The sequence below is a fragment of the Abramis brama genome (genome assembly GCF_963993115.1).
Source record: "Abramis brama genome assembly, chromosome: 4".
Lineage (NCBI taxonomy): Eukaryota > Metazoa > Chordata > Actinopteri > Cypriniformes > Leuciscidae > Abramis > Abramis brama.
Window position 1 is genome coordinate 39909675 of NC_139966.1, and position 27788 is coordinate 39937462.

The following is a 27788-nucleotide window of genomic DNA, read 5'->3' on the forward strand; positions in this document are numbered from 1 at the left end:
CCTGACTGATATTCAAAAAAGATGAAGTCAAACTCAAACTGCGCTCATAATAACCATTGAAACAGTTGGAACAGTATGTTCTTTACAAGCTCATAATGAACCAGTCCAGCCACACATGCCTCCATTTGGCCTGCTAATTCACTATTGACAAGATCGAATACACCCTGGCATCTATATGTCTGTATACATCTATTTCTATATCTATATTCTGACTCTCTTGGTCAAATTCAATGAGAACAAACAATACTAGCTTTTTTAGAGTGATAATACTGGTCATGACCTGGCAGCAGTGATACAATTACATTCAAACAGTTGACTGGCCCAACACTGAGAAATCACTGGACAGAGCAACTCAACTCACAGAGAGACCAAAAAAAAGAGAATCTGTACCTGCTCAGAAATCGCATTCTGATCTTTTATTTGATATGAATCAGATTAAACAAGAAGTAAACGTCCATAAAATGTGAGATTTATTGGTCTTGAGAGGCTGTTATCAACACTTAACTGTCAAAATTGAGCAATCAAAGTATCTATAGCACTCAAATGCACAAGTTTTCTGCTGAATCTTGGCACAAGAAGAAATGCTCAAGATCATGTGTATGTGAAAAGCATTGAAAATTTGCACTTATTTTAGGAGACTGAATAGCATGAAAACCATCAAAACTATCTCTGTAAGTATGTATATACAGTATAATCTATTGTTTCATATTAACTGAATTTTACAGTTCTCACATCTGAGCAACAACTCACCATGTTCCACTTGGGAAAGAGGAAATCAGTCCCGATGTACTCGAAGTAATGAGCGAATCCCTCTTTTAGCCAAACGTCCTCCCACCAAACTGGTGTGACTAGATCGCCAAACCACTAGAAGAGAAGAAATTAACCATCAATCATCAACTGAGAAACACAAGGACCATTACAAAAATCGATTTCATGTTCACCGGCAAACAATTATAAAAAGTGTTCAAGGGTAAACTGAAACCAAACTTTATTTGGACAAAGCATCAGGAAAATATACACTCTCCTCTTCATCCAATATCAGCAAAAGCATATTTCATCTAGTGGCAAACACGTTTTATTAGAAAACTCCAATACCGCAGAAAAATAACTCTCTTCCTTCAGATGTAGAAGTACAAACAAACACTTCTAATAAACATTTGCACTCTGGTTCAACAGAAAAGTTGTTCACAAACGGCTTCACAGAACATTAAGAACCCGGCAGAGCTTTTGAACTATGATTAATAGTGGCCTAAACAATCAATTACCTACAGTTACACAATTAAAAACACATTTTTCTGTTTCACAACATTCATACCTGGGCGCTCCGCCAAGGACACCTTAAATGAACAGAAGAGAGAAAAATAAGGATTCGATTATGAAACGTCCCATTTGGAAGGTAGAATCTATTCAAGTGATCCCTGCCATTGTGTGCAGTTGACAGTGTGCAAAACAGGGCTATTGACTGGAAAAGATTGCAGTTGTAAATGAGCTGGATATTTTCCACAGGCTCTGAGGCTCAAGCAGATGTGCTACTGAACGCCGGATCTCATTGTTGCAGCAAACAAACCTCTAGAAGTCGGCCTTTTTCATCTGAACATGACATGTTCTCAAAGGCTCTCCAAGCGCCTGACCCCGTTCATCTGTGACTCAGACACATGGACTGATAGAAGAGCCGCAGCGCGGAGAGAAACAGCTGTTATCCTGCTCTCAACTCTCTCCTAATCACACATCAAGTAGCTTCCCAAAGGTCTAGTGACTTTTTCTGCCCTCTTCTGATGCTTATGTAATTTCATTTGCAGATTGATGGGGCGTGCCTTATTTCACGTGTTTTATTTGGCCTATAAAGGCAGCTTTAGGTGTCTTAGGAATGTGCGTCTCACAGTCACGGGTAACATTTCCGGCGTGGCGCGGGAGTGTTTGTATGGTAAAGAGCGGCAGGTCACGGCTGTACTACTGAATGGTTGTATCAACTGGGGTTTTTATCTACTCATTTGGCTCATCTCTCTCTAGTGTGGACTGAGGAATCCTGTGGCACATTGTTGCAACGCGTGTTGTATTGGATTGTTTTAATGTCCTGGAATTTAAATCCCCTGCGTACCGCAAGCAGTTCAAACCGGTAGGTTGTTTTAACTATTGCTTGTTGCACTAAGGGGCTGGATTGGTCATTCTAAGTCTCTTGTCCTTATCTTTTCAGTTAAAAGACATAGAGGGAGAGACGTTGCAGTAGGCTTCTCGTCGGGGCTTTGGCGGATGTATTCTCGTATGCTGACGCTCACATTACGATTCTCGTTCAACATTGGGCTGCAGACTGTCTCGTTATGCGGCGCTGCGCTGGCCAGACTGCCAGACTGTATGTGTAGTATCTGTGAACTATATTAGCGTGCTGCTGTGTTGCATTTGCTTTATACTATGTGAGTTTATTTCGGCGCTGGACACTTTGAATATCAGCTGAACGGTAGCCTGGCGTGCCGCAGATTCAGCACTGTGTGGCCTACTCTCTCTCCGAGGCCTCGAATGGTTTGAATGGCCAATCAACACTCACCATCGTGATCAGGTTTTTTTTTTGTGTCTTAACGCTTTATAAATTGAATTGGTTTATTTGCTTATTTAATTGTTTGTGTTTGTTTTTTCTTTGCTCATGTGAACCTGTTGCTTTACAAATCTAATTTTCTTTTGTTGTACCTCAGTTTCTGTGAATTTATTATTATTATTATTTCTTAAACAAGGTTTTGTGAATCTGTTGCTACTTAAAATCCTAATTTGTCTTTTGATCAGTTTTTGTGAATTCGTTATTTACTATTGTATGGTGTATATATATATTTTGTTTTCAATTTCTTGATTATCAAATTTTATAAGGATACGTGTGTATGTTCCGTGTGCAGTGTTCCACATTTGGGGGTGAAGTGTGAGTTCACGTGTGTTTGCTGTGTTTTTCAGAGAGTAGGCGAGCGGGCCCCAGCCCTGGAGTGGAGGCAGAACTGTGTGTGTATTATATCTTTAGATCTGGATTTTCATACATGTGATTTAATGGTTTCCAATAAAACTGTTTTCTGTATTTCACCCCTGTTTCGAGTCCTGACTCAGCCGTAATCGAACCTGTGTGCTTTAGTGATTCTTATAATAGGCAATTCCCTGGTAAATTAGCCTCTGGGGTGGCGTAGTCGGGTATCTCAGAGGTGTAAATTTTTAAGTCTGCCCTCTGGGGGTGGATTGCCGGTATAAGCAATTCTCTCCCTGGTTTAAACTTTCAATTGTTCTTGTTAAACCCTGAGAGTAACCACCACGTTGAATTTGCATTATAATGACAATGAGCCAGGACTAGATAGATAGATAGATAGATAGATAGATAGATAGAAGAATCTTCAGTATATTTTTACTGCTCACGTCGTTACGCTGCTATTATACTCTGACAGCACATGAACCATGATGGCGGCGTGAATATAAAGTTATAATAGATCAGTCTGGATTTCTGACAGTTTTGTGTTTGTGCCTGATTAAGCAGTTCAACAACACAAGAATGTCAATGAACAGTACGAACCGTGAGACCCTCGCTCAATTACGTCTGTGAGAAGAAAGCTGAAACAGAGGGATTCTGCAGCCCTCCTGCTTCATTAACAGATACGCTGACGGGATTCACGCAGGGAAGAGTTCACTCTGTACCTCTATACTGCAGCATATACTGTACATTTGAAGCAGGAGAAAACCTTCAACGGCATAATTAAAAAAACAACAACCTTAAGACATGAAACACACCAAAGCAGCCGAGAATCACTCTGAAGAATCATACTGACATGAAGCCTTCAGCTAACTTTTACTTGCAGTAAAAGCCTGAATATTTGAGTTTAAATGTCCTTCATTGACATTTAACAAGGAGGTTCAGACAAGGTGCGTCTGCTGGATCAGGTTTGCGACTGCAGGGCAAAGGTCATTGCTTTCTCAACTGAAAAACCACAAGAAGGAAGTCCTGAAGCTGTTGTACAAGTTCAAATGTTATACGGACCACTGAATAAAACATGCATCTCCTGCACAAGCATCATTGTTTAAAAAATCCTTTACAAAAAAAGGAAGTATGCTTCAATTTGTTTTAAGTAGCTTATATTTTGCAAGTATATATTAATGAAGTAATCACACTAATATCAATGTTCTATTAGTACAGTTGTAAGTGAACCATTTAAATATTTTCTGGGGAAAAATTGGCTTTTTAAGTGTACTTTGAATATTGAACTTTTTGGAACAGCTATACATTTCAATCAGGGCAGCAGTAATACTTTATAATAATAATAAAAAATAGTCATCAAAGATGAGAATCTTGGAGAATCTTGGTGCCAATCTAACACTGATGTGGCACTTAACGTCTTTAGCGGGAGAGAGAAGCAACACACACGGAGCGGAAAGAGCTTGAATGGAGTGCGTTTGGCTCTAGATAAAAATATTAGAGGATGTACAACCAAAAGATCATTACTGTAAACGACCCTGTGCACTTGTGGTGTGAACCATACTTTAATCTGTAGAAACAATAAAATTGCGCAATTATGTCCCTGCAGTCCTGATGGAACCAAGCTAGCCAGGGTCTAGAACCAGATCGCCATATGAATTCTCATGCTCTTTACCTTAACTGAGGAGCAGTATGTTATTTCTCAAAGTCGTTGCTGAACATTGTTGATATTTGAAATCAACCCAAACACACCCCTCTCTTCATTGCTCTGCCTCCAAAGCTCACCCTCCAATCCTAGCAATCCTGCTCCAAGTCAGTCTCAAACCCCGATCGGTGGCATGCGAGGCTATAGTGCACTAACAAGGATGCTAAACAGTAAACACTGCATTATTTAGCAGTCATCAGCCTGCACAACTCTCACTAGCTGGCCTCCGTTACACACGCAATGCAAGAGTGGATGTCTATTAATCGTAGCAGAAGCACAACAAAATAATGCTTCACGAAAAATAAAACGATGATGAACGAATAACAAGGAAGCAAAAAAATTAACATACATACACAAGAGTAAATCCAAACAAGAGTTCGTTGTTAGTTGCCAACAGCACAGCAGCTCCAAATAAACAATGACACTCAAATGAATCTGTAAATTTGAATCTCTGTAAACCTGAACTGGAACTGGAAATTGCTCCATTTCACAATAAGAGAATTTAAAACCATCTGTTTTAGTGACAAAATTCATTTATTTGTCAGAATTCAGAGTGAGAGTTCTGACAAATAAATGTTAAAGTAGTGTGAAATTAGTTTACGGATGCTGTCTTTTATAAATGAGCATAGAATAAAACACCAGCCAACAGACGTGAGTCATTTAGACAAGACTCACTTCTACTGACAGACTCAGCCATTTATCCTCATATTTAATGTGCAACTCATATTTAATGTCTAAATGTGTTTTTAAAGCAACTGTGACGTATGAGAACTGAAGCCTCACTCTCCAAACATATTCATATCCAGAGGGCAGAATGTCACCTTTCCAATTTGTGGGAAAATAAGAAAACTCAACATCAGATGCATCGGCCTCTATTAGGCTTGTTTTATTGGCTGAATAACTGCATATGAAGGACTGTGGCAGCTTCATTTAATTCTGAGAGGCTGAAATGAGATAAGAAATTAACAGTGATTGAGCGTCTGTGACATATAAACCCCATCGCTGGCAGCGGCAAATCTATTAACAATCCGCTGCTACAGTATTTGACATTAAAATGAGGCCAGGAGAGTCCACAGGATAAACCTATACAATAGAAAACAGCGTCTATCATCTACTAATCAATTCTCTACTGGCAGTCCGCGAGAGCGACGAGATACAAATGTGATTTATCAGAAGCCGGCACTTTGTTCGTGTTATTAGTGCTTGCTCAGACAGACTTTTTAATGTATGACAGAATATGTGCTGGATGACTGATCTAATACTTTCAAAATAAAGGAGCCAATCAATATGTCAAATAAGCACAAGCCCCGCCCACTCCGACGCTCTGAGCCCAGTCAAGGTAATTTACAGTGGAAAATAATTAGCAGTGTGCTATTTAACTCTATATGAAAATGATGGGCATGAGACTGAAGCAGAGAAAAAGTTTGAATAGAAAAATGGCATCTTAATTAAAAACATAAAGATGAGCAGAAGCTCCAGAGAGCTGCGACACAAAAGGGTGAAACAGTCTGCGGTGAATTCAATACGTGTGACGGCTAATTTGTTTTTTACTCTCTCTGTCTCTCCTCCTTTCTCTTTTTATACGCACACTTAGTCACACATGGACACTTATGTTTAAAAATAATTTCAACAAACTACATGCTTTCAGTTAGCATCAACACGCTTTCATGGGAATTCGTAACTATTTTAGTGAGGTGTCCCAATTTGCGTACTTATGCACTATTAAGCCGTTTTGTAGTATAAATAGTACGAGTAGTGTGTTCATAAAAATTCCAAAAAAGAAAACTCTACCAAACTCTGATGTTAAATGACAAAATAACCTTATAAAATTGTTACACTACACAATTTAGTACAAAGTGCATAAGTACATAAGTTGCATCCCAAATAATTCACTATACACTATGCACTTATACACTATGTACTCTGTGTAGTGTGTAGTGTATGAATTTTATAAGGTTATTTTGTCATCAACATTGGAGTCTGATAGCCCCTCCCCATCCGCTATGTAATTAAAGTTGCAACAGTTGAGTGCACGAGGTGTCCAACATTCCACACTTTGTTTTTTTCTATTAATTTAGTGTATCCTCCAGGTATTTAAAGTGCACTTTTTCTTTTTGGAATTTTCAGTGTGATCACACTGCTCCCACTATACTACAAAACGTCATAGAACAGTTCATAAGTTCGCAAATTGTATACATGCATAGTGTATAGTGCATCATTTGGGACACAACTATACACTTAAAATGAGAACCTTAACTACCCATTTTTATTGGTTAATTCATTATACACTGGAACTGGACTATCTGATTGAACAACCAATGTTGATACTCCATTGCTAATAAAATAAGATTTGTGCTTGACTTTGTACTGCATACTACATCAGTTTATATTGCGTACTATTTTTATGAAATAGTGTACAATTCAGTACACAACACGTACTGTATACATAAATAAACTAGCTAACACTTTACTTCGATGGTGCACTTTAGAGTAACACTTTATAGTACTTGATGGAGCAAAATGGAGCACTTTATAGTAGCCTACTGACTATAAATAACTTTGCAAGTACGTCAACTTTTTATACAAACCCGAACCCTAACACATAACCCTAACCTAACAGTCTATACAGTCTACTTACACTCTAATGAGAGTTAGTTGACATGTAGTTACAAAGATACTTATAGTTAGTAGTCTTAAGTAGACCATCGAAAGAAAGTGTAACCATAAACTACAATAAAATGTAGTCAAATTACCTAAAATCTACTGGAATCTACAATAATGACTGGCATTTTTTTAAACGAATGGGAATTAACATTCTATTGTGGCAAATATTACTCAAACTGAGCTCTGACTGTAAATTATGGTGTATTCAATTGCCACTTCAGTACACATAATGCATATATGCACAGTATATACTGCATCCATCTTTTGAATATAGTGTCAATCATATAACAGTACACTATTTCAAACATATAGAGTTTAAATTCAAAGATAAAGATACTCTTTTCTATTGTTTCACAGTTTTTTAAATCCGTAGGGTGCAGCTCAAAGCTGTATGTTAAGATCTATAATATTTCTGAAGCACAAACACTTTTACAGCGTGTTGTACGCATAGATAAATGTGAATTCAGTGGGAACGCCTGCAAGACATTGGACATACTTCAGTATTCTATCTGTAAACATCATCACTGGACAACTTTATAGTTCCAGCCTCCACTGCTGCTTCTTTTCAATTATTCTTGATCATAAAACAGGGCTTTATGTGCAGAGAACAGTCTGATCTGGGTTAATCTCATGAATTCCAGCTCTAAAACTATCACATATGCACATTATTGCTGTTTCTGAAATAATATCATGATTTCATGCTCCCTGTGAGAGTGTTTTACTGTACAAGGTTCAGACTAAGTTCAGACAGAGCTGAATTATCTGTGCAGAAATGAGAGATGAGAGGATTGTTTTCTTTTATTTCCTTCTCCCTAAAAAGAAAACAAAAAAGAAAAAACAAACGAAAAGAAAAGAAAAGAGCAAAGAACTGCAGACATGTTGTATCATCTTTGAGCTAGACCACAATGCAGAGCTGCGATTCAACAGTATATGAGGAAGACTATTCAAGAGATGAATTCAGAACAATACTGAGAACGCAGAACATCTCCAACACGCTCATCAATAATCCGCCATAACAAAAGGCACTGGAATCCAAGGTTCTCAGCAACATAAGAGCTGCAAACAAAGGCTGGTGAAAAATGAGCACATGCAATGAATAATTCCAACGTTTCCTTTACAATTCATGCCGATGATGCATTTGTGGGCTTAAAGTCCCTTACTGAACATTATTTTAACGGCAAAAAAAAAAAAAAAAAAACTTTTAACCCAGACTGCTTGTTTCTGCAATGATGCAAAGACACAGAAAATAGGTTATTTAACACAAGAAAGGCTTGTGCATGCGCAAAACACTGTAGATAGAGAGAGGAAAAAAACAGAAAGAAAGAGGGATGGAGAAAGGAAATCTTTACTTTCACAATCCCAATGGAGGTGATGCTTAAAGCTCTTTTTATAAGAGCTGCGCATCAAATTCTACAGATGTCCAATTACATCTGCTGCTGTTCTGCCCTTTAACTCAACAACTGACCATCTTCACACTCTCTGTTACTCTCTGACTCCCGGAGTTTTTCTCTTTCTGCCTTTCTTTCTCTGTCTTCTGCAATGAGATAATGAAAAGATGTCTGAGAAGTGATAAATTTGATATGCTGGGGCAATCCAGGCAGTCATGGCCTAATGGTTAGTGAGTTGGACATGTAACCCGAAGGTTGCTGGTTCGATTCTCAATACCATCAGGAAATGACTGAGGGTATTGAGAATACCCTTGAGCAGGGCACCTAACCCCCAATCGCTCCCCGGCCGCCTCTGCAAATGACTGCCCACTGCTCTGGGTGTGTGTGTCCATGGTTTGCAGAGTGTGTGTTCACTACTCCTAATGTGAATGCACTAACTTGGATGGGTTAAATGCAGGGGACAAATTCCGAGAATGGATTACCATATGTGGACTTCAAAATGTTATATAATTATGAATCTTCACTCTTAGAAGAAAAGGTTATACCTAAAGAGTTCAGTTAGGCGCTTCATATAAAGAACCTTTTAGGGGTTCCTATCATGGGATCATTTGATGGATTTAGTTTTAATTCGTTCCTTTTGTTTGAATTCATTTTATTTAAATTACATTTTATGAATTAAACAGCAAGTAAACATACTTTATTGGTAGTAACAAAAAGAAGCAACATGTTTAACTTGAACGTTTCTGCAATACTTTAAGTCATTTCTCTTTATAGAACCTTTTTGACATAACGCGTTCTTTAAAATTGAGTATATTGTTCCACATAGAACCCCACTGAACCTTTTTTTTTTAAAGAGTAACAGTTGCTTTATGTTTCTCAGAGCACACTAAACAGCATTGATGGGACATGCTGACTCAAGACAGGAAATATTTTAGTAAGTGATGGTTAAACAGGAGCCGTATCATGTTTTAAAAAATCTGAATCACTGCTGGAACAAGTGCGGATGAGACGACTCAAACAGAATGGGTAATTTTCAGGCCCGATTCAAGTTGGAGGTGCAGCACTTTGACAGTCATGAAATGAACAACACCAGATGTCAGAAAAGTGACCCTGACTGATCTGCTGATATGACTGGACTAAATTAGTCCATTATGATTTATTATTAACACATCTAATATTGTTACCGCTGCTATTCATATTATTATCATTATTATATAGTCTTGACTTGTTCAAACCAGCAAGTTTGACTGTGACTGTGAAACCACACAGCAGATCACATGTTCTTGTTACTCCAGTAAGTGTGTTTTACCTGATGGCAGATCTCGTGCACCACCACCATGGTGAGCTCCATCTGATAGGAGAAGGAGGAGACATCAGGATCCAACAAGATCTTCTGCTCCACAAACACACTCAGACCCCAGTTCTCCATGGCTGCATACGGATGCTTTGGCACCGCCAGGAGATCTGCACACAGTGACGAAGATCCAAGCTCAGTGACGGGAAAACAGGATTGTAAAACAATTTACAAAGAATGTGCAAATCTGTTAAGCAAATTTTGTAATTGAAAGGAGCCTCTTGTGCTCACCAAGGCTACATTTATTTGATCAAAAACACAGTAAAAAACAGAAATATTGTAACATAATATTGCAATTTAAAATAGCTGTTTTCTATTTTAAATATATTTTAAAATATAATGTATTCCTGTGACACAAAGCTGAATTTTCAGCATATATTACTCCAGTCTGAATGAACTAATGCGTTTAAAGGTGCATTCAGAAGTTCTTACAGTATGTAACGTTAGCCTACATAAGCTCTAATCCAAGATGATGTGGATTAGCCTTCAATCAAAGTTTTTATCATCTAAATGCTACAATCAAAGATCATTGAATTTTAAACTCAAATGCAGACAAAGCAAAGCAACAATAGGTTATACTCTATAATCATATTTCTCCCCAAACACATTTAAAATAGCTCATTTACTCAAGTCAGTGTATCAGTGAAACAGCAGACAGAGAATCAGCTGTTTTAAACGCCTCCACCTCCATCAGCCCGTCTCAGGAACATTCATATGCCAATGAGAAGCGGTTAAACCTCTGGCGCTGTTAAATCCACGTCTTATAATCAGCCACAGAGGAAGAGGAACTGTTGAAAGCTGTAACGTGATTATCCGCCGGGCTGGTGTGTGTGTGTGTGTGTGTGTGTTTGCCTTATTCGCATGTTTCATGAATTCGACTGAATGAAAGCAGCTGCTGAGTTTTGGAGACAAGCTGCAATCGTCATGACGACAGATACTGTGGCGGGAAAAGAAGACGTTAAAGGCGTTAAAAGTGAACAGCTTTCAAACGCTTCCCTGATAATGACGAGTCAAAATTAGGAATGCACGTTCACACACGATTATAATACTTAACTTTTAGTTTTAAATAGAGACGATGGAGCGCGAGCTCATTCAAGAGGCAAAGAACAATGAAAACAGCAACGCAAAGGTGAGAGACTGAAAGAGCTGCTCTATTAAATTACTTAAGCAAGTAAATAAGAATCAGACCGTGCAGGTTTAACTGGGCATTGTTAATGTTCTTCATGGGCGAAAGACCTGATGCTATTTTAATTGGGCTTTTACACAGACTCATACAGCAATTGCACGACTGAGGCTCTTTAATAGAGAGAAAAAGTGCCATAATCAGAGATGTAGTTCAACTCAACCCTCCTCAGGACTTTCAAGATACAAAGATACCAGAATACCACCGAGACACCTCAAGGCAGAACCAGTAAGTAATATTAATCCTTATCAAAGTAGGCTGCATTACGTTTTGTAATGAAACAAAAGGATTTTGAGCTAAATAGGGACACATGTTAATCACTACTTTAACTTGTAGTCATAACTACGAGGTATACATAGCCTGTGGTATATATGACCTTTTGTAGGCTACATATAATGGTACATTTAAATACCACAGTAGCACGCCTGTTGTTTGTTTACTGAATAACAATATTCGGGAAAAACAGCACGAAAGCAAGTGTTATTGCTTTTACAAGTTCAGCAAACATGATTGAGAAACTCACATTGTAGATGCAATGTTGTCTGTTTTTGCTACATTGAGGAAAATATTTCCCCCCCAAAAAACAGCAGAACGTTGCCTCTCCTTTAACATGATAGTAACATAAAATGAATCTGCATTTTAAACAAATCAGTGGACTGAATGATTCAATGACTCACTCATATTTAATTTGTCCTGAATGAATCAGTTTTAAACAAATCATTTGGGTGAATGGTTCAATACTCACTTTTTTTCTTGGTTCATTTACTCATTCATACTTGATTCGTTCCTGAATGAATCAGTGTTTTAAACAATTCAGTTGAGTGAATGATTCATTGACTCATTCATACTTGATTCGTACCTGAATAAATCAGTGTTTTGGAACGAATCAGTTGGATAAATGAATCTCACTCATGAAGACAGACACTTACTGCCACCTACTGGCATAACCATGTAACCTGCAGAAAATGTCCCAGTACTTTAACAGCACTTATGCAACGACTCTCGCCCAAATCGGATTTGAGCACTTAAACGATATGTTTATCATTGTGTACCACAATATTACCACCTGATAGCAGCATTGGACTGTGGTATCTCCACATTCTTTGTATTTTCTTAGAAAGTGGAGAGTTACTTACGTTCACTGAGCCTGTCATTATAAGCAGGTGTATGACCTGTAGTTGATATATAAAGCTCTACTGTGCTGCTATGTTGGATTGAACAGGTTATTTGTGGTAGAGTGCTGTAACATTACAGAAATCATGATGATGATGGAAAGTTGGAGAAATTCTATCTTTCCCTGTCATTCACTGTCTCACATTTGCTATTAAAAGAGGCTGGAGGAATGCGTGAGGGGAAGATGAAGAGACAAAACAGGTGGGTCTTTGTAGACCGGGGCACAGTGAATGGCGGGAGACAGAAATAAGAGCATCTGTAAAAACAGCAAGATCAAAATAAACAAACAGCTTGTGTTTTCAGAGAGCAGAACCTCCAGTAGCTCCACTGAAGCAATTATTCATCACGTTCCTCACACCTCAGTCTGTTTCACACGTTAACTGCATAAAGATCAGACACGTCTATTTATAAAGATCTATCTATCTATCTATCTATCTATCTATCTATCTATCTATCTATCTATCTATCTATCTATCTATCTATCTATCTATCCAGAGCCATAGAGAGAAAGAGTTGCGACACTCTTTGATGTCGCCGCTATGGCTGTCACGTGGTTCATGTAAGCCCCAATAGTTCCAAAACATCCGCTGGCTGTCATGTTCTTCTATGGGACAGACAGCAGCGATTGCATTATTGAACGGTAAATATAAAATAAAACACACACCCAAGTACTTTTTCAAGTACTGTTATTGCATTATTGCATTTTGTTAATGTCAGTTTTGCATTTGGAGATAAGTTTTAGGCTATATTTTTGGAGGGAAAAGCTTAGTGTTCATGTTCGCATGGGTAGTAGCACTGGCTTTAGCGGCTCTAACTTAACTTTTCCATATCATTCATCTGATGATGGACGTCTCATGATATTTATTTTAGCACAACTGGGCTGTATTAGGCTATTGATTCCCGTGATTTTGCTTATAAATTTTGATTCAGCCATTAGCCTACCTTCGTGATCACGCAAAGAGGTCTGCCGTGGCGGTCCGTTCAGAATTCGCTTAAATATTTTTTATTAAACAATGACAGACAACAAAAATGTGTGCTTGTGTGGGTGTGTGTGAACAAGAAAAACAAAAACCAGGGGCAGGTGATCCATGAAACAGACAGGACTGGTGATCCCATAACAATCCTAGAGGTCCAGCATTGTTCTCACAAGCCGCTTCACTCAAGACAATAAAACATAATGAAAAGTTAGTATATCCCAAAAAATTAAATTAAATAAAAGTTGCTATAAAGGTGGTAGCGATTCATTACCGAACTCTTACTGTCACAGCTGACGAAGTCGCGCTAGCTAACTAGCTAGCAGGCAGTGCTTGAAAATTGGTTGAAACAACCAACGTAAAATATAAATAATTAAGCTGTGCATGTACAAATGAAGACCAGTATAAGCATCGCAAAGGGCCTCTGATACAATATAGACAGTTGACAAATCAAAAGAGGTCGATATTTCAGCAACTTAACTCTGGAACAACTCGACGCGCAGCAATGTAAGTGAATGGTGTCCAACGCCCAAATGACAGTGTTTGGAACTATTCCGATCTTCAAATCCCGGAAGTAGGCGGTTAAAAGCGCCGCCATTTTTTACAACGGAGGTCTATGGGAGTGTCGCAACTCTTTCTCTCTATGGCTCTCTATCTATCTATCTATCTATCTATCTATCTATCTATCTATCTATCTATCTATCTATCTATCTATCTATCTATCTATCTATCATTAATCATTTCCTATATTTCTCTGATAGTTTAGAAAAGTAATAGCACACATCTCCTTAAGAAGACATGAAATGAGGCATCATTTTTGTACAAATAGTTGAGGAAGAGATACAATTCACTCCAATTCAATACACTGATTCTGTTCCGATCAATAAAAATTAGGCTTTTGTTTCTTAACTGAAACTACTGCTATATTGGACACAATCTGTTCACACAACACCTTGTTAACAAATATCACCTTGAATCTAGAGCGCAGCTCTCCCCTCGGACGAAAACATTTCCATACTGTAGTTATTGTAAACGTAGCCTGATGTAATTATGACTCCATTAATAATTACACAATTACACTGTATTTGTCTCTGAGGAACTTGAGCTCTTTAAGAGGAAGAAACGCTGAATCCCAAACCACTGAAAAGACTTAATAAAGTTTCTTCATTAGATTACTACACTTAATGACCATCAAGGCGTCTGTGTTTGAAGTAGTTATACATGAACATGAGCAGCGCTAATTCTTTTCTTGATGCTAGTCCTGTGTGTGAGGGGTTGTGAGGGCTTTTCATTAGCAACCTGCTTATTCACCATCAACACACTGAGAAATGGAAACACACGAGCCTGTTTACTCTGTTTACCCTGATTTACTTCATCTGAACCAGCTGCTGCGGTACAGACACGTTCAGTGAGGATCATGGTAGCAACGCTCTTTTAGATTCACCGCACTATATAGCCATAATATCCTTATTAGGTCTTAAAAATCTTTGTATCGTAGAAGCATCTGGCTTCACCATTTGAATTTTGTTTTGCCCAATAGGTTGATCGCAATCTATCAGTCGATCGTAAAGGCAATGCTGGTAGATTTGCTCAAAATTTAAATATGCTTTCGTTAAATAAATAAATAAATATAGCAATATATTCTGCCTGCATTTGACCAGGCAAGATTTTTGTTTATTCAGTTGATATGACAACTAGGTAGCCTACTTCGCGCCTTCCAAGAGCTCCATCTAAGCTACAGTGCCACAAATTCGGGAACTTCCTAAACTTTGCATCTGAACTGCATAAGCCAGGAAAGGAGCTTGCATAACTTGACAGTGAACGCTACATTGAACAAATTGAAAAGGTTAGGACAGACTTTGACTTTGCTTTACTTGTGCCATTCGCTCCATCATGTGCTTTCCATTTAGAGATGAGCATGAGGTTGATTCCCTGGCCTCAGACATGTTTCAGATGGACCTAGCTGCATTAGAAGAGATTTTAACACTGCAGACTGAAATTCAGGTGAAGGCGAGGGCACAGTCTTCGAACCTTCTTGCAGAAGAAAAGTATCCAAATATCAGAAAATATGCCACCTCTTTGACTGCAATGTTTGGCTCAACTTACTTGTTTGAATCAGCCTTTTCTCACATGAAGATTATTAAATCAAAACACCGCTCCACCATGACTAATGGCAATTTGGAGGCCTGTTTGATACTATACCAGAAGATTATTATGCAAAACTGTCAGTGCAAGTCACAAGAACAAGGAAACCTAAATGCCCTGGTTATGGTATTGTTCTGGAGGCGTTTGAGTTTAATGAATTCAGAACTGAGAAGATGAATTCAGCGATATATGCAGTTGTAACAAGCATTTGTAATGTATTTTATTTTTAAATTAAACTGTTTTTTCTTTTTAGTTAGTAGATCTAATTGAGTTGGTCATTTAATAGTAGATCATCACACAAAAAAAGTGTGGGCACCCCTGCTTTCTACCTATAGTCATGGCTCACAGAATAGCATCTCTCCTATTAAAGCAGCTAAACAGTTCTCAATAGCCCAGAAACAGCATTAGAAAACATTCAATCCAGCATTAGCGTGGTCAACGCTTTAGGCTGTAAACACATCAGCTGTTAATGCTATAAGCGCTGTCTTGTTTCTTCTGTTTTATATCTCAGATAAGAGTTAAACTGGCTTGACTGCAGTGCTGGGCTCTTTAAATGCAAGTCTGTTTAGCATGTTGAACTGATGTGATGTGATGAACGACTGACAGAGCAGCTGTTCACTTTCACACACTCTTTCGTCATAAGTCTAGTTTCACCTTCAACAGCATTACAGGATTACAGTATTGACAGAACATTCATCAATGGATTAAACCGATTAGGAAATAGATCTACATGAAAGCACTCTAAACTGAGTATACTAAGGGCCCTATCTTGCACCCAGCGCAATTGACTTTGTACACCAACGCATGTTTCATTCCTATTTTGCACCCGCGCAAAGCGCGCTTTTCCCTCCACAGAAGCACGCTCGCTAAACCAGGGAATGAACTTGCGCTCCCTGGGCGGCTCAGCGCAAAAAAAGGAGGCGTGTTCCGGCGCAAACAATCCCTGGTGCTATTTTACTGTTCCATAAAACAATTGCGCCACTGGCCAGAAAAAACCTAGTCTAAAGTCAGTGGCGCGTTGCGCGTTGTTCATTATGCTATTTTAAGGGCGCATGCTTGACCATAATGTATTGCGTGCACAACGCGCATACACTTTGATTCTCTAATCTACACAGAAGCAGCAGTTTTCATTTTTGCAAATCATATTATTACAAACAATAGATAGATAGATAGATAGATAGATAATTTATTATAAAAGCATACATCTAGCTTACACATTTACCCACATTATTATATACCTGTTTAACCGAAGTTAATTTGGGTGTGTTTCTCCATCCCCAGTGTCACTTCTCTCTCTTTTACGGCCGTGACGAGAGCGTTGCTCTCCTCGGCTGTGAACCGCTCCTGGCGCGCGCCTGGCAAATCCGCCGTTATAATAGCAATACGCCAAGGAAAAAGCGCGTCTGCTCTTAAAGGGAATGTGAGATGATGCTCTGATTGGTTTATTTCACGTTGCGCCCAAACCACACCTATGAATAATGAAGCTACTTCAGACCAACCCCTTTTAGATTTGCGCCGGGCGCAAGAGCCATTTATCCCGCCGGGAAAATAGCAACAGCGCCGAGACCCGCCCACAAAGTTACTTGCGCTTTGCGCTTTGACACTTGCATTTCAGATCGTTAAAATAGGGCCCTCAGTGTTTAAAGTGTGTTTCTTTGCTCTTTGACATTTTGATGTTTCAATCCTGTCTTGTAGCACAATTCCCACAGATCTTTCCTTTGATTTTCAAGATCTTTCTGCGTTTTTCAACATCCAGCTTTCAATTGTGGTTTTCAAATCTGTACTTAATTTAGAATTCCATTTCAGTTCTGACTATAATTAAACATTTGTTATATTTTCTTTATGTTCTCAACTGGACATTTTGTCAGTTGCATGGTTTCTATTTCTGTAGCCCCTACTGTGAAGTCTTGTTGGACCAATCACAATCCACATAGCTTGTATGTTCTGATTGGCTTGGGAACAGATACTGTAAGATACTATTTAGGACTGCAAGATATTAAAGATAAATGCAATATGCAATAAGTAGGGTGACCACCTGCTTATGTCTCTGTTGTAGGATGTAGATGAGATTTTGCAGGACAAGTGTGAGAGAGATTTACCGGCTCTGTGACTGGTACTCAATTTGCCCAGGTTGACAATTTAATTTACTCTACAGGACCTATTTAGTCTGCTAAATATGTATAATGAACTGAGTAACATGCTATTTGGTAAAAATCACATTTTATACTAAAATATTTCCTTAAAGGGTTAAGGAACCCGTAAGACATTTGTTCATCAAATGAACACAAATGAAGATCTTTTTAATGAAATCTGAGAGCTTTCATTCTGCCCCTCCATTGACAGTCTACGCAACTACCACTTTCAAGCCCCAGGAAGGTAGTGAAGACATCATAAAAGGGTTACACTTTATTTTAAGGTGTCATTGTTACAGTGTAATTACATATTTAAGTACTGAATAATGTTAATTAACAACATGCACTTACTATAGGGTTAGGGTTTGGTTGAGGTTTAGTTGCATGTAATTATGCATAATTTACTGTTATTATGCTGAGTAAATGTAAAATATGTAACAAGGACACTGTAAAATAAAGTGTGGCCCATAAAGAAATCCATGTGACTCCAGTGGTTTAACCTCAATTTTATAAAGTGACGCAAGTACTTTGTTTGAGCAAAAATTATTTACAAAATATCAATCTCCAATGTGCGTTCACAGAAGCGCCACGACACATGCGTGTTTGTGTTTACACAAGAGCAGATTTTTTTTGTGAAAGCGCGTTTGTAAATAAAGTGGTAAATCATGTTTTTTGCGCAAACAAAGCACTCGTGTCATGTCACAAAATTGAGGTTAAACCACTGGAGTCACATTTTTTTATTTTTTTTATTTATCACATTTATCACATTTACTTTAATGATGTCTTTACTCTCTTTCTGGGACTCGAAAGTGGTAGTTGCGTAGGCTGTCAATGGAGGGATAGAAAGTTCTCAGATTTCATTAAAAAGATCTTCATTTGTGTTCCGAAGATGAACGAACATCTTACGGGTTTGAAACGACATAAGGGTGAGAAATTAATGACAATTTTCATTTTTGGGTGAACTAACCCTCTTAGTAGCAACTAGTATATATTCCTTTATTAGACTATGCAATATTAAATGCGTTTTACTTGTTTCAGTGCATCTTGAACTTCTGGCAGGCTTGATCAGGATGTTCTTATCCAGTATGTGTCTAGATGAAGTCCTGTCTGGTGTAGCTGTATTTAAAGACTTTAAATGAGGCCCACACTGATTCCTTTGCCCTGTCCAGTCCTCATCAGCGGAGTCCTCTCTATGATTACATTGGTTATTTTCCCTGCTCTAGCTAGAACACGACGGCTGCGCAAATGGATTTTTAAACACCAGTCACAATTTTTTTAATAACATTTCTTGTGGTATTTTAATTTCAGGGACAAAAAAAACAATACAGACATAATTTGAATGTGGGACGCTTCTGCTTATGTCTTGCACAATGCAGGACAAAGCGTCTATTTTGGGATGTGGTCACCCTAACGATAAGTTGTTAAAGGATTAGTTCACCCAAAAATGAAAATTATGTCATTAATTACTCACCCTCATGTCGTTCCAAAGCCGTAAGACTCTTTGGAACTGTTTGGAATGTTTAGGGTTGTTTTAAGGACATATTTGTGCATGCCCATAGACTTCCATTCTGAAGCGGTCAAAGGCGATTCTAAAATAGTCAAAAAGTCGAGACAGGAAAATTTCTGTGTTCACCACTCTAGTTTATCCAAAACAAACTACAAAATAGACTCAAACGGCCCTATTTTAAGCGCAAGTAACTTTGTGGGCGGGTCTTGGGCGCTGTTGCTATTTTCCCGGCGGGATAAATGACTCTTGCGCCAGGCGCAAATCTAAAATGGGTTGGTCTGAAGTAGCTTCATTATTCATAGGTGTGGTTTGGGCGTAACGTGAAATAAACCAATCTGGGGTGCGTTTCCCGAAAGCATCGTTGGCCAACTATGGTCGCAAGTTCATCGCAATGTCCATTGAACTCTATTGGTAACGAGGGAACTTGCAACCATAGTTGGCTAACGATGCTTTCGGGAAACGCACCCCAGAGCGTCATCTCACATTCCCTTTAAGAGCAGACGCGCTTGTTCTAAAGCGGATTGCTATTATAACGGCGGATTTGCCAGGCGCGCGCCAGGAGCGGTTCACAGCCAAGGAGAGCAACGCTCTCGTCATGGCCGTAAAAGAGAGAAGTTACATTGAAATAGAGAAACCCACCCAAATTAACTTCGGTTAAACAGGCGTATGATAATTTGGGTAAATGTGTAAGCTAGATGTATGCTTTTATAATAAATTCTATCTATCTATCTATCTATCTATCTATCTATCTATCTATCTATCTATCTATCTATCGTAATAATGTATGATTTGCAAAAATGAAAACTGCTGCTTCTGTGTAGATGAGAGAATCAAAGTGTATGCGCGTTGTGCACACTGTACATTGATTATGGCCAAGCATGAATAACATGCGCAAAGCGCCACTGACTATTTTTTCCTGGTTAGTGGCGCAATTGTTTTCTAAACCTGCAAAATAGCATGAAGGAACGTTTGCGCCGGAACACGCCTCCTTTTTTGCGCTGAACCGCCCAGGGAACGCAAGTTCATTCCCTAGTTTAGCGACGTGCTTCTGTGGAGGGAAAAGCGCGCTTTTAAGGTTGAACTACTGTAATAACTACTTGTGCATAACTTTTTAATGTATAACAATCACTCAGTAAGCCACTGCAATACATATCATGATATGTACATTTACGATATTTCAATAATTTTTATATATTTTGCACAGCCCAATTACTATCAAACCATGTTAGGACACAGAATTGTGCTTTATTCGTCAGTGGAGCTGGTGTGAATCTGATCTGCATTTAGAACAGGATCAGAGAGTTTTATCAGCAGCTAATGAATAATTTTACAGCAACACAGACTTGTTGAGGGGAGCAAATGTTCTTTCCTGTTTAGATGTTCCTTTGGTTTCTACTGAGGTAAATATACGGCTATAGGCGTGATCTGAAATGTTTCCAGACCTTAAAGTCAATCACCTGGATATTCAATTTCAGAATGATCTGCCCAATTTGCATTGATTTTTTTTAGATGCTTCTGCATATGGAGACTCAGTTTGCAGTTTGTAATAACTGGTGCGGTTTTGTTGGCTAATTGGGCCACAAATTTCAGTTCAATACGAAGCTGTTTGACTGAATCACGCTGTTGAATAAATTGCAACAGACCTAAAATTACTGTTTTTATTTCAGACCGATGAAAATATGTGCTCTTGTGGCTTTTTCTCCTATTAAAGACACGCTGTGTCTTAGTGATGAAATCTTGATTAGGTTTAGGTGGGTTTGTTGTGTTGATTTGGGCTCATTTTGTGCTTCCTACATTCACCTGGACTCAATATTCCTCACATATTCTTCTTTAATATCTTGCAGTCTCACTCTTCTTCCTGAATTTTAACTCCCAATGCAGCATAGAGAAGTCAATACGGGGTCACGACTCCTGATTGTCAGTTTCTTAGTTGTCAAAGACACACTCACAGAAACCAACAAAAATTATCTTTTAAAAATATCCTGAAATAGTGAACAGCAGAATGCCGACCCTCATTCACCACCGAGCTTTATTAAGCTCAGGAGCACATGAGGCTGAATATGAGGAGAGAGGGAAGCGTTTGGGTCTGTGTGTGTGTGTGTGTGTGTGGTCATGGTAAAGTGGAGAGACTCGTTCTCGGTCCACAGCACCCCTGACGCCCTGCGGTCTGCTCTCACATCTGAGCTCTTAACACAGGCAGCGGGGCAGAAGAGAGCGGCCCTTCATGGAGCTGCAGTGGTGCCTGAGGAGAAAAGCCTCCAGAGAGGGTCAAACAGATGCTCTCAGCTCGTCTCATTATCACACAGTTCACTCCACCTCTCATCTCACACATTCACCTCTGCTTTCTCAAACTATCAGAACTGCATCTGAACATTTGCCACAATTTTATGGCTCAGAATTGCTCGTTTATAGCTCAGTTGTCCTAATGAAGTACTAGATCTGTTCTATTTGGACTAGTCTCCATTGGGAGACCTAAAAATGAAAACAAATGAGACAATGAGACAAAGAGTATAGAACTATTAAAAGTATGTGGATAGCAGCTCTGATCCTTATCTTATTTAATGAGAAATGTTTCAGTTCATATTGAGATCTTTGACTTTTGAGTGCAGACTGGCACTATATATGGGCAAATCTAAGCACAGATTGAGACATTGCTGATTTCTTTTCTGAAACTTGAGAAGAGCAGGAAACTTAAGGAAACTGAAGAAAACCCATGTTATCTGTAAGGATATGTCTTCTCTCAGTGACTGAGGTGTGTTATCATGTAACATAATGTCCTGTCCGTTTAATAACCCTTTTTTATTTAGTGCCCACACTGTAAAAAATTCTGCTGTGATTTTACAGTAAATTACTGGCTACTAATTGCATTACTTTCACAGTAATTTACAGTAAGAAATTTAATGTAAATTATAGTAAAATCACAGTTGTGTACAGTGATTTCACAGTTAATGATATCACATCATTACTGTAATTTCACAGTTCATAACTGTATAAATACAGTTATCAGCTGTAACTTGTACAGTAATTTATTGTGTTTCAGCTGTAAAAGTAATGCAATTAGTAGCCAGTAATTAACTGTAAAGTTACAATTAAATACAGTAATGCAATGTGATGACAGAAAAGTAGTAGTAAAAAAAAAAAAGATTAAACAATGCTTTCCTCAATTGTTTTATTTTTTACAGTAGATACAATAATATCATAACAAACATGTTGCATTAAGCTGTTAGGACTACATCCCAAACTCTAACTTGACTGACACTATTCTCAGAACACAGATTCTAATTCTTCCAAATGCAATGACATAAGAACTGCTAAAGGTGAATGTGTATGTATGTTGAATGCATGTTGGCTTGTGAATGCGTGTGTTTTACCTTATGAATGTGCACAGGTCAGGTAATAGGTAAGGACCCAAAAAACAAAACTGTTTATTAATTTATACTGGCAGCGACCCCCAGAAGGATGAGGCAGATTAAGTGTGAGAGCAGGCAGGAGTAGGCAACGAGATATCAGTCCAATAAACACAGCCAGAGGGAAAATCCAAAACAATAGCCAGGTAGAAGTGAAGGTCTCAACCAGAAGGGCAGTCCAACATATTCAGTGGCAATATGGCAGGTGAAAATGAAGAGAGCCAACAATGACCGGAGCAAATGGAAAAAAAACAGAAAACAAAACTAATACCATTGAAAACAGCAAGGCAGGACAGGAACAATTAACACAGCAACTCGAGCCCCAACACACAGGTTTCATGCGAGTAATAATACACAACATAAAATCAGCTTATGTTGCCATCCATTCAAAATCCAAAAGTTTTCGCAATAGAGAACACACTTGCTGATCGACGCCACCCTGCCTCTTTTTGGATTCTGTATCAAGGTTGATGCCCAGGAAGCACCTAAGACACAAGAAAAAAAGTAAAAATTTCAAAGTCTGAGAGATTCCCTATTTCTTTTTATAAATTTGAAAAAGCAGTCTAACATCACAATATATTTTACAGTGATTATTTTTCAATAATCCATTACGTTTTTCCACATTTGCTGATCACAACAGCACATGCAAAATACCTTATGTAAGAGGTGCTCATTCTGGTTGAAGCTGGCCGTTGGGTATGTGTGGAGGACTGGTCTGGTTCTCGTGGATCTGATCCGATGACTGTGCTGATGACTGTTGTGTCTTCACAGGTGTTTGTTTCTAGGTCTTGTCTAGTTATCATGGTCTCTTCTGACATTCAGAACTTACTGTGTTCATCTTAGGGTGCAGGTCCAGCATCTGATCTGGATACGGACTAGATCCGGCTGACAACAGTAACCTCGGGATAACAATGACACAGAGAGACTAACGTTAGCATAGATGCCATTGTTCATTGTTATGAGAAGTTCTGGTTCTGGTTGAGCTAATTTATGCGGCCTAACAATCCTTTTTGAATTATATAGGATTATAGGGATTTTAATGATATACATGTTCAGAGAACCAGTGAGGGGTTCTCTGAACTGTATAACTGCATGAACTGCATCTTTTAAATAAAGAAATACATATTGTGAATGTGAAGTCATTATTAAATCTTAAGAATTAGTTTTTTAAGTGCATAGGTTTGATAAATGTTGTTGTCAGTGTTCATGCAGCAGTATATGCAAAATATCGGTAACAGTTTACAATAACGTCTCATTTGTTAACATTAGTTAATGTGTTAACTAATATTACCAATACATTTGTTACAGTATTTGTTAACATTAGTTAATACAAAATACAACTGTTCAGTGTTTGGTCTTGTGGTTCACAGTGCATTAACTAATGTTAACAAATACTGTATAAATTTTGATTTTAAATGTCAAAATAAAAATGAACTAAGATTAATAAATTCTGATGTATTACGCATTGTTACTCTGTTAACTAATGTTGAAAACTAATATTAACAAATAAAACCTTATTGTAAAGTGTAACCAAGACTGTAAAAACTGTTGGTGTCAGATTCCAAACAGTGCGATCAGATCAACTTCAATTAAGTTAGCTAGTATGTTCGCTCATAATCATCATATCCCCACTGCAGTAAAATGTTAGGTTCTACCATTTTAATCGCATTATAAAGTGAAATACATTATACTCTTTAATATTTTTCTTTCACTCTAAAGTGCACCTGCTCTAAAGCAAATTACGTTAACGTTAGATTCAATGACACAAGTCGAGCAAAGGACAACGAATTAATAAGCTGCACTTATCTATAACGCTTTCCCGTTTCGGAGCTCCCCACAGGAGTGTTACAACAAAATAAATCTTATATTTATTTTCAGATTGTACGATGAGTTGTCTCCGCGGCTGTAGCAGCTAATGCAGCAACCGTGTGGTGGTCAGTGTAGTTCGATTCACAAGTAAATGACTCTTTTGAAATGTTAGTGAATCAAAACAGATAGAGTCGCCTCTATAGATAACTATGGCGCTGAAAGCATAGTCCGACTCCTATGATTCGATAACTAATCACTCGTTGAAAAAGACGAATTGACTGACTAAATTTTAGCAAACAATGGAATATAACTACTAAATATCATTTCATTAGCCAACATTACAGTGCACTGGATACAGCTCAGCAGTTTTTCTAATAAAACAAATACACTCATCCTAAAATGAAACCGTAGGCCTTTTCATCAACACCGAATGGGTAACGTTATTCTGATGTTACGAAGGCCTAATCATCGCAAACTATCTAGATATAAAAAACCCCCCCGATTTTATCTTGGCAATTAAAACATCAAACAATAGAACAATAGATGAATTAAATTACTTACTCGTTTTTTTTCAGCTGAATGATTCCTCTCGGAAACGAAATGGTCTGCGACGCATCTGCTGAATCCTCAGGATTTAACCGCCAAAACCTTTTTTTCAGGCGGCTGAGTTCCTTAATTCTAGTAGTGGCCCGCTTGTGACAAAACGAACTTGGGTCGAAGGTACACACAGCTACACCGAGTATGGACCTGACCAGTACAGCTGATTTCAGCCGAGGCTCAGGCTGGCCCATACAGAAAAAGCCGTTGGCCCAACTGTGCTTGCTATCTGGGTGGGGTCAATCGCCTTTTTTTATTATTTTTATTTTTTTACAGTAATTTGCTGTCATATCACAGCAGATAGTTAAAAGTAAGTGAGCGAATCCACATTACTGTAAAATTACAATTGTTTACAGTAAAACAATTAAAACAGTATTTTACTGTAAAAAAAACACTGGAAATATTTTACAGTGCACGTCATTCACAGACTCACACCTGTAAGCGTTCCTCTCACTAATTCCCGGTCTTTCTCCTCACAGTGCATCAAACCCACTGTGTTCCCGTTCTTAACCTGATAACACAATCAATCGCAATTTCAGCCAGTGTGAGCCACTATAAGCGCTATTACGGCTCCAGCTGGAGCGTCCCGCTAGTATCAGCTCTCTCTAATGATGTCTGCGGCCCATTCTGCTCTTCCACAAATCACAGCTGTTGAAATGGAGAGAAATCTTTAGAGGCGAGAGGCAATAACTGTGAGAAGTGGTCAAATTCAGGTGCTCACTACAAATCAGAGCGGCACCCGAGCACAACGGAGGGACACAAACATTTTTTTTCTTCTTGACTCTCTCTCGAGAGTGTTCAGGACCGGAGCGACGGGTCGGGTGGAATTATTATAACACAGATCAGTGAGCTTCAGACATCGTCCTGAAACACTCCAGCAGTTTCCGGCTCTCCATTTGCTATTCGTCTTTATCAGTAATTGGAAGAGGAGGAAAGGCGAAGCTGCTTGTTATTGGCCTTTTTGTCTCTCTGCTGACGTCGGGATGGAAAGTGTAAGACAGAAATAGAAAAATATTAAAAACCGTGAACTTGCACTTTAATATGTGTGACTGTGAAATTATCAGCAGAGACAGCTGGGAAGACACAGCATATGTAGCAAAGCGCCAAGGGGTTGTTGAACGGAAAGTAAAAGAGTTGAGTGAAAATTCCCTCAGTTCCAGTAACTATAAAACTGCATCGTCAGGCGCTTCCACAGCAGCGTGTTCAGAAAACACACAACATGCCTCAGGAAATGTATTGTAGGGATAATTAATAGTTGCTTTTCCTTTGGTACTTCCTGAAAAAGTCCATGAAAACAATGTGCTGTTTTTGAAGCAACATATTGTTTGTTTGGCTGCTTCATTTTTCTCTTCCTCATTGGCACAGCATGTTCCTTTCTTCCTTTATTCCTGCCAAACTTGATCTCGAGATCTTGAATAAATAGTGTTTTTTGGCTCTTTAATGTGTCCTGACAGATTGCTGTAGCGCCTCAGTTCATGTGGCATGTAAACCGATCAGCTCTTCATACTAGTTATAGTACAAAGTAAGCATGAATGAACACCAGAAGGTATGTTATTTCAACCATGGAAAGACGTCAATACACACCGACGTTAATCTACTAACTCTTCTGCATGGTTTGTTTGTGGGACAAAATGGTGGTTTCGGCGTTATGATTGGTCAGATCACGTGTCAATCAAACTCCCAGCGACTGGTGAATCGAGCCTAAAACATTCATAAACCCAAAACATTCCCACATCAAAATAAATGTAGCAAGTGTAGAGGACAATAGGCGAGCTTCCTGATTGCTATTTTGCTATGAACATTCATTAAAAAACTCAAACTAGAGCCAAATAAACATTTTGACCATCACAAGACACAATACATTTAGATTTTTACATTTTCAAGAAAAATTAGTGGTATTTGCCTAAGTTAAATTTGTTGCTATGATGCTAATGACACTATGGTAGTTGTTAAAATGTCTTGAATGGTTAGAATGCTGCAGTGTGGTTACTAAGGTGTTCTGAGCATAGATATCATATAATAAAGGCTAGATGTCTTACGGCGGAGTCACTTCCGGCATCACTGGCAGCCATCTTACCACAGGGAAGCTGTGAATTAAGGTGAGTGATCAGCACGCACACAAATCCTCTTATCTCGCTGAAATCTTGACGGATTTACAAACGGTTTGGTTTCTTACAAACGTTATTAACGTGGCTATAATTCTTTCATATGGAAGTCCATTGTTATAATTATTCATATGTATAGTGTCATAACTACATCTCTGACGTTTATAACAAACCAAACCGTTTGAAAATCAGTTGAAAATTGAGCAAGTTATGGTTATTTAAAAGTACATGCACCATGTTACGAGTGATCGAGCACCCTGTGGTAAGATGGCTGCCGTGTGCGGACGTCGACCTCCATTGGCCAGCAGCGCGCACAAGACATCTAGCCTTTATTATATGATATCTATGGTTCTGAGTGTTTGCTAGCATTTTGCTCTGCATTTGCTAAATAATTTGCTAGCATATTTCTATGTAGTGTTACTTATGTTTGTTTTGAAGGTGAGAGGATGTTTCCAGGGATTTCAACACCCTAAATTTTGGCAGACAAATTTCGGCCACAACAACACATTCTGTACACCTCATTAGCACTCAGTGGGTAACTAGTGATTCCCTTTAAAGTTTCCACCCTAACCTCACTGTTGACCTTTGGTTAAATGTCAGTGTTGATAGTAGAGGAAACAACATACAGTAACAACTACAGTAGCATATAATATAGCTCGTTTATTCTGGAGAAACCAGATCAGATTTGTTTCTGGAAATGATTGCTGATT

The 27788-nt window shown here is 38.5% G+C and overlaps 1 protein-coding gene across 1 annotated transcript in view; it reads right to left on the reverse strand.

Moving 5' to 3' along the window:
* LOC311081744 (thyrotropin-releasing hormone-degrading ectoenzyme-like) overlaps window positions 1-27788 on the reverse strand; it is a 153289-nt gene that overhangs the window by 68058 nt on the left and 57443 nt on the right. The window contains exons 4-5 of the mRNA XM_084112373.1: window positions 10002-10156; window positions 751-864 (exon numbers count right to left, since the gene is read on the reverse strand). Of these exons, the coding sequence (XP_083968499.1) occupies window positions 751-864; window positions 10002-10156 (269 nt within the window). The remainder of the gene's footprint in view (window positions 1-750; window positions 865-10001; window positions 10157-27788) is intronic.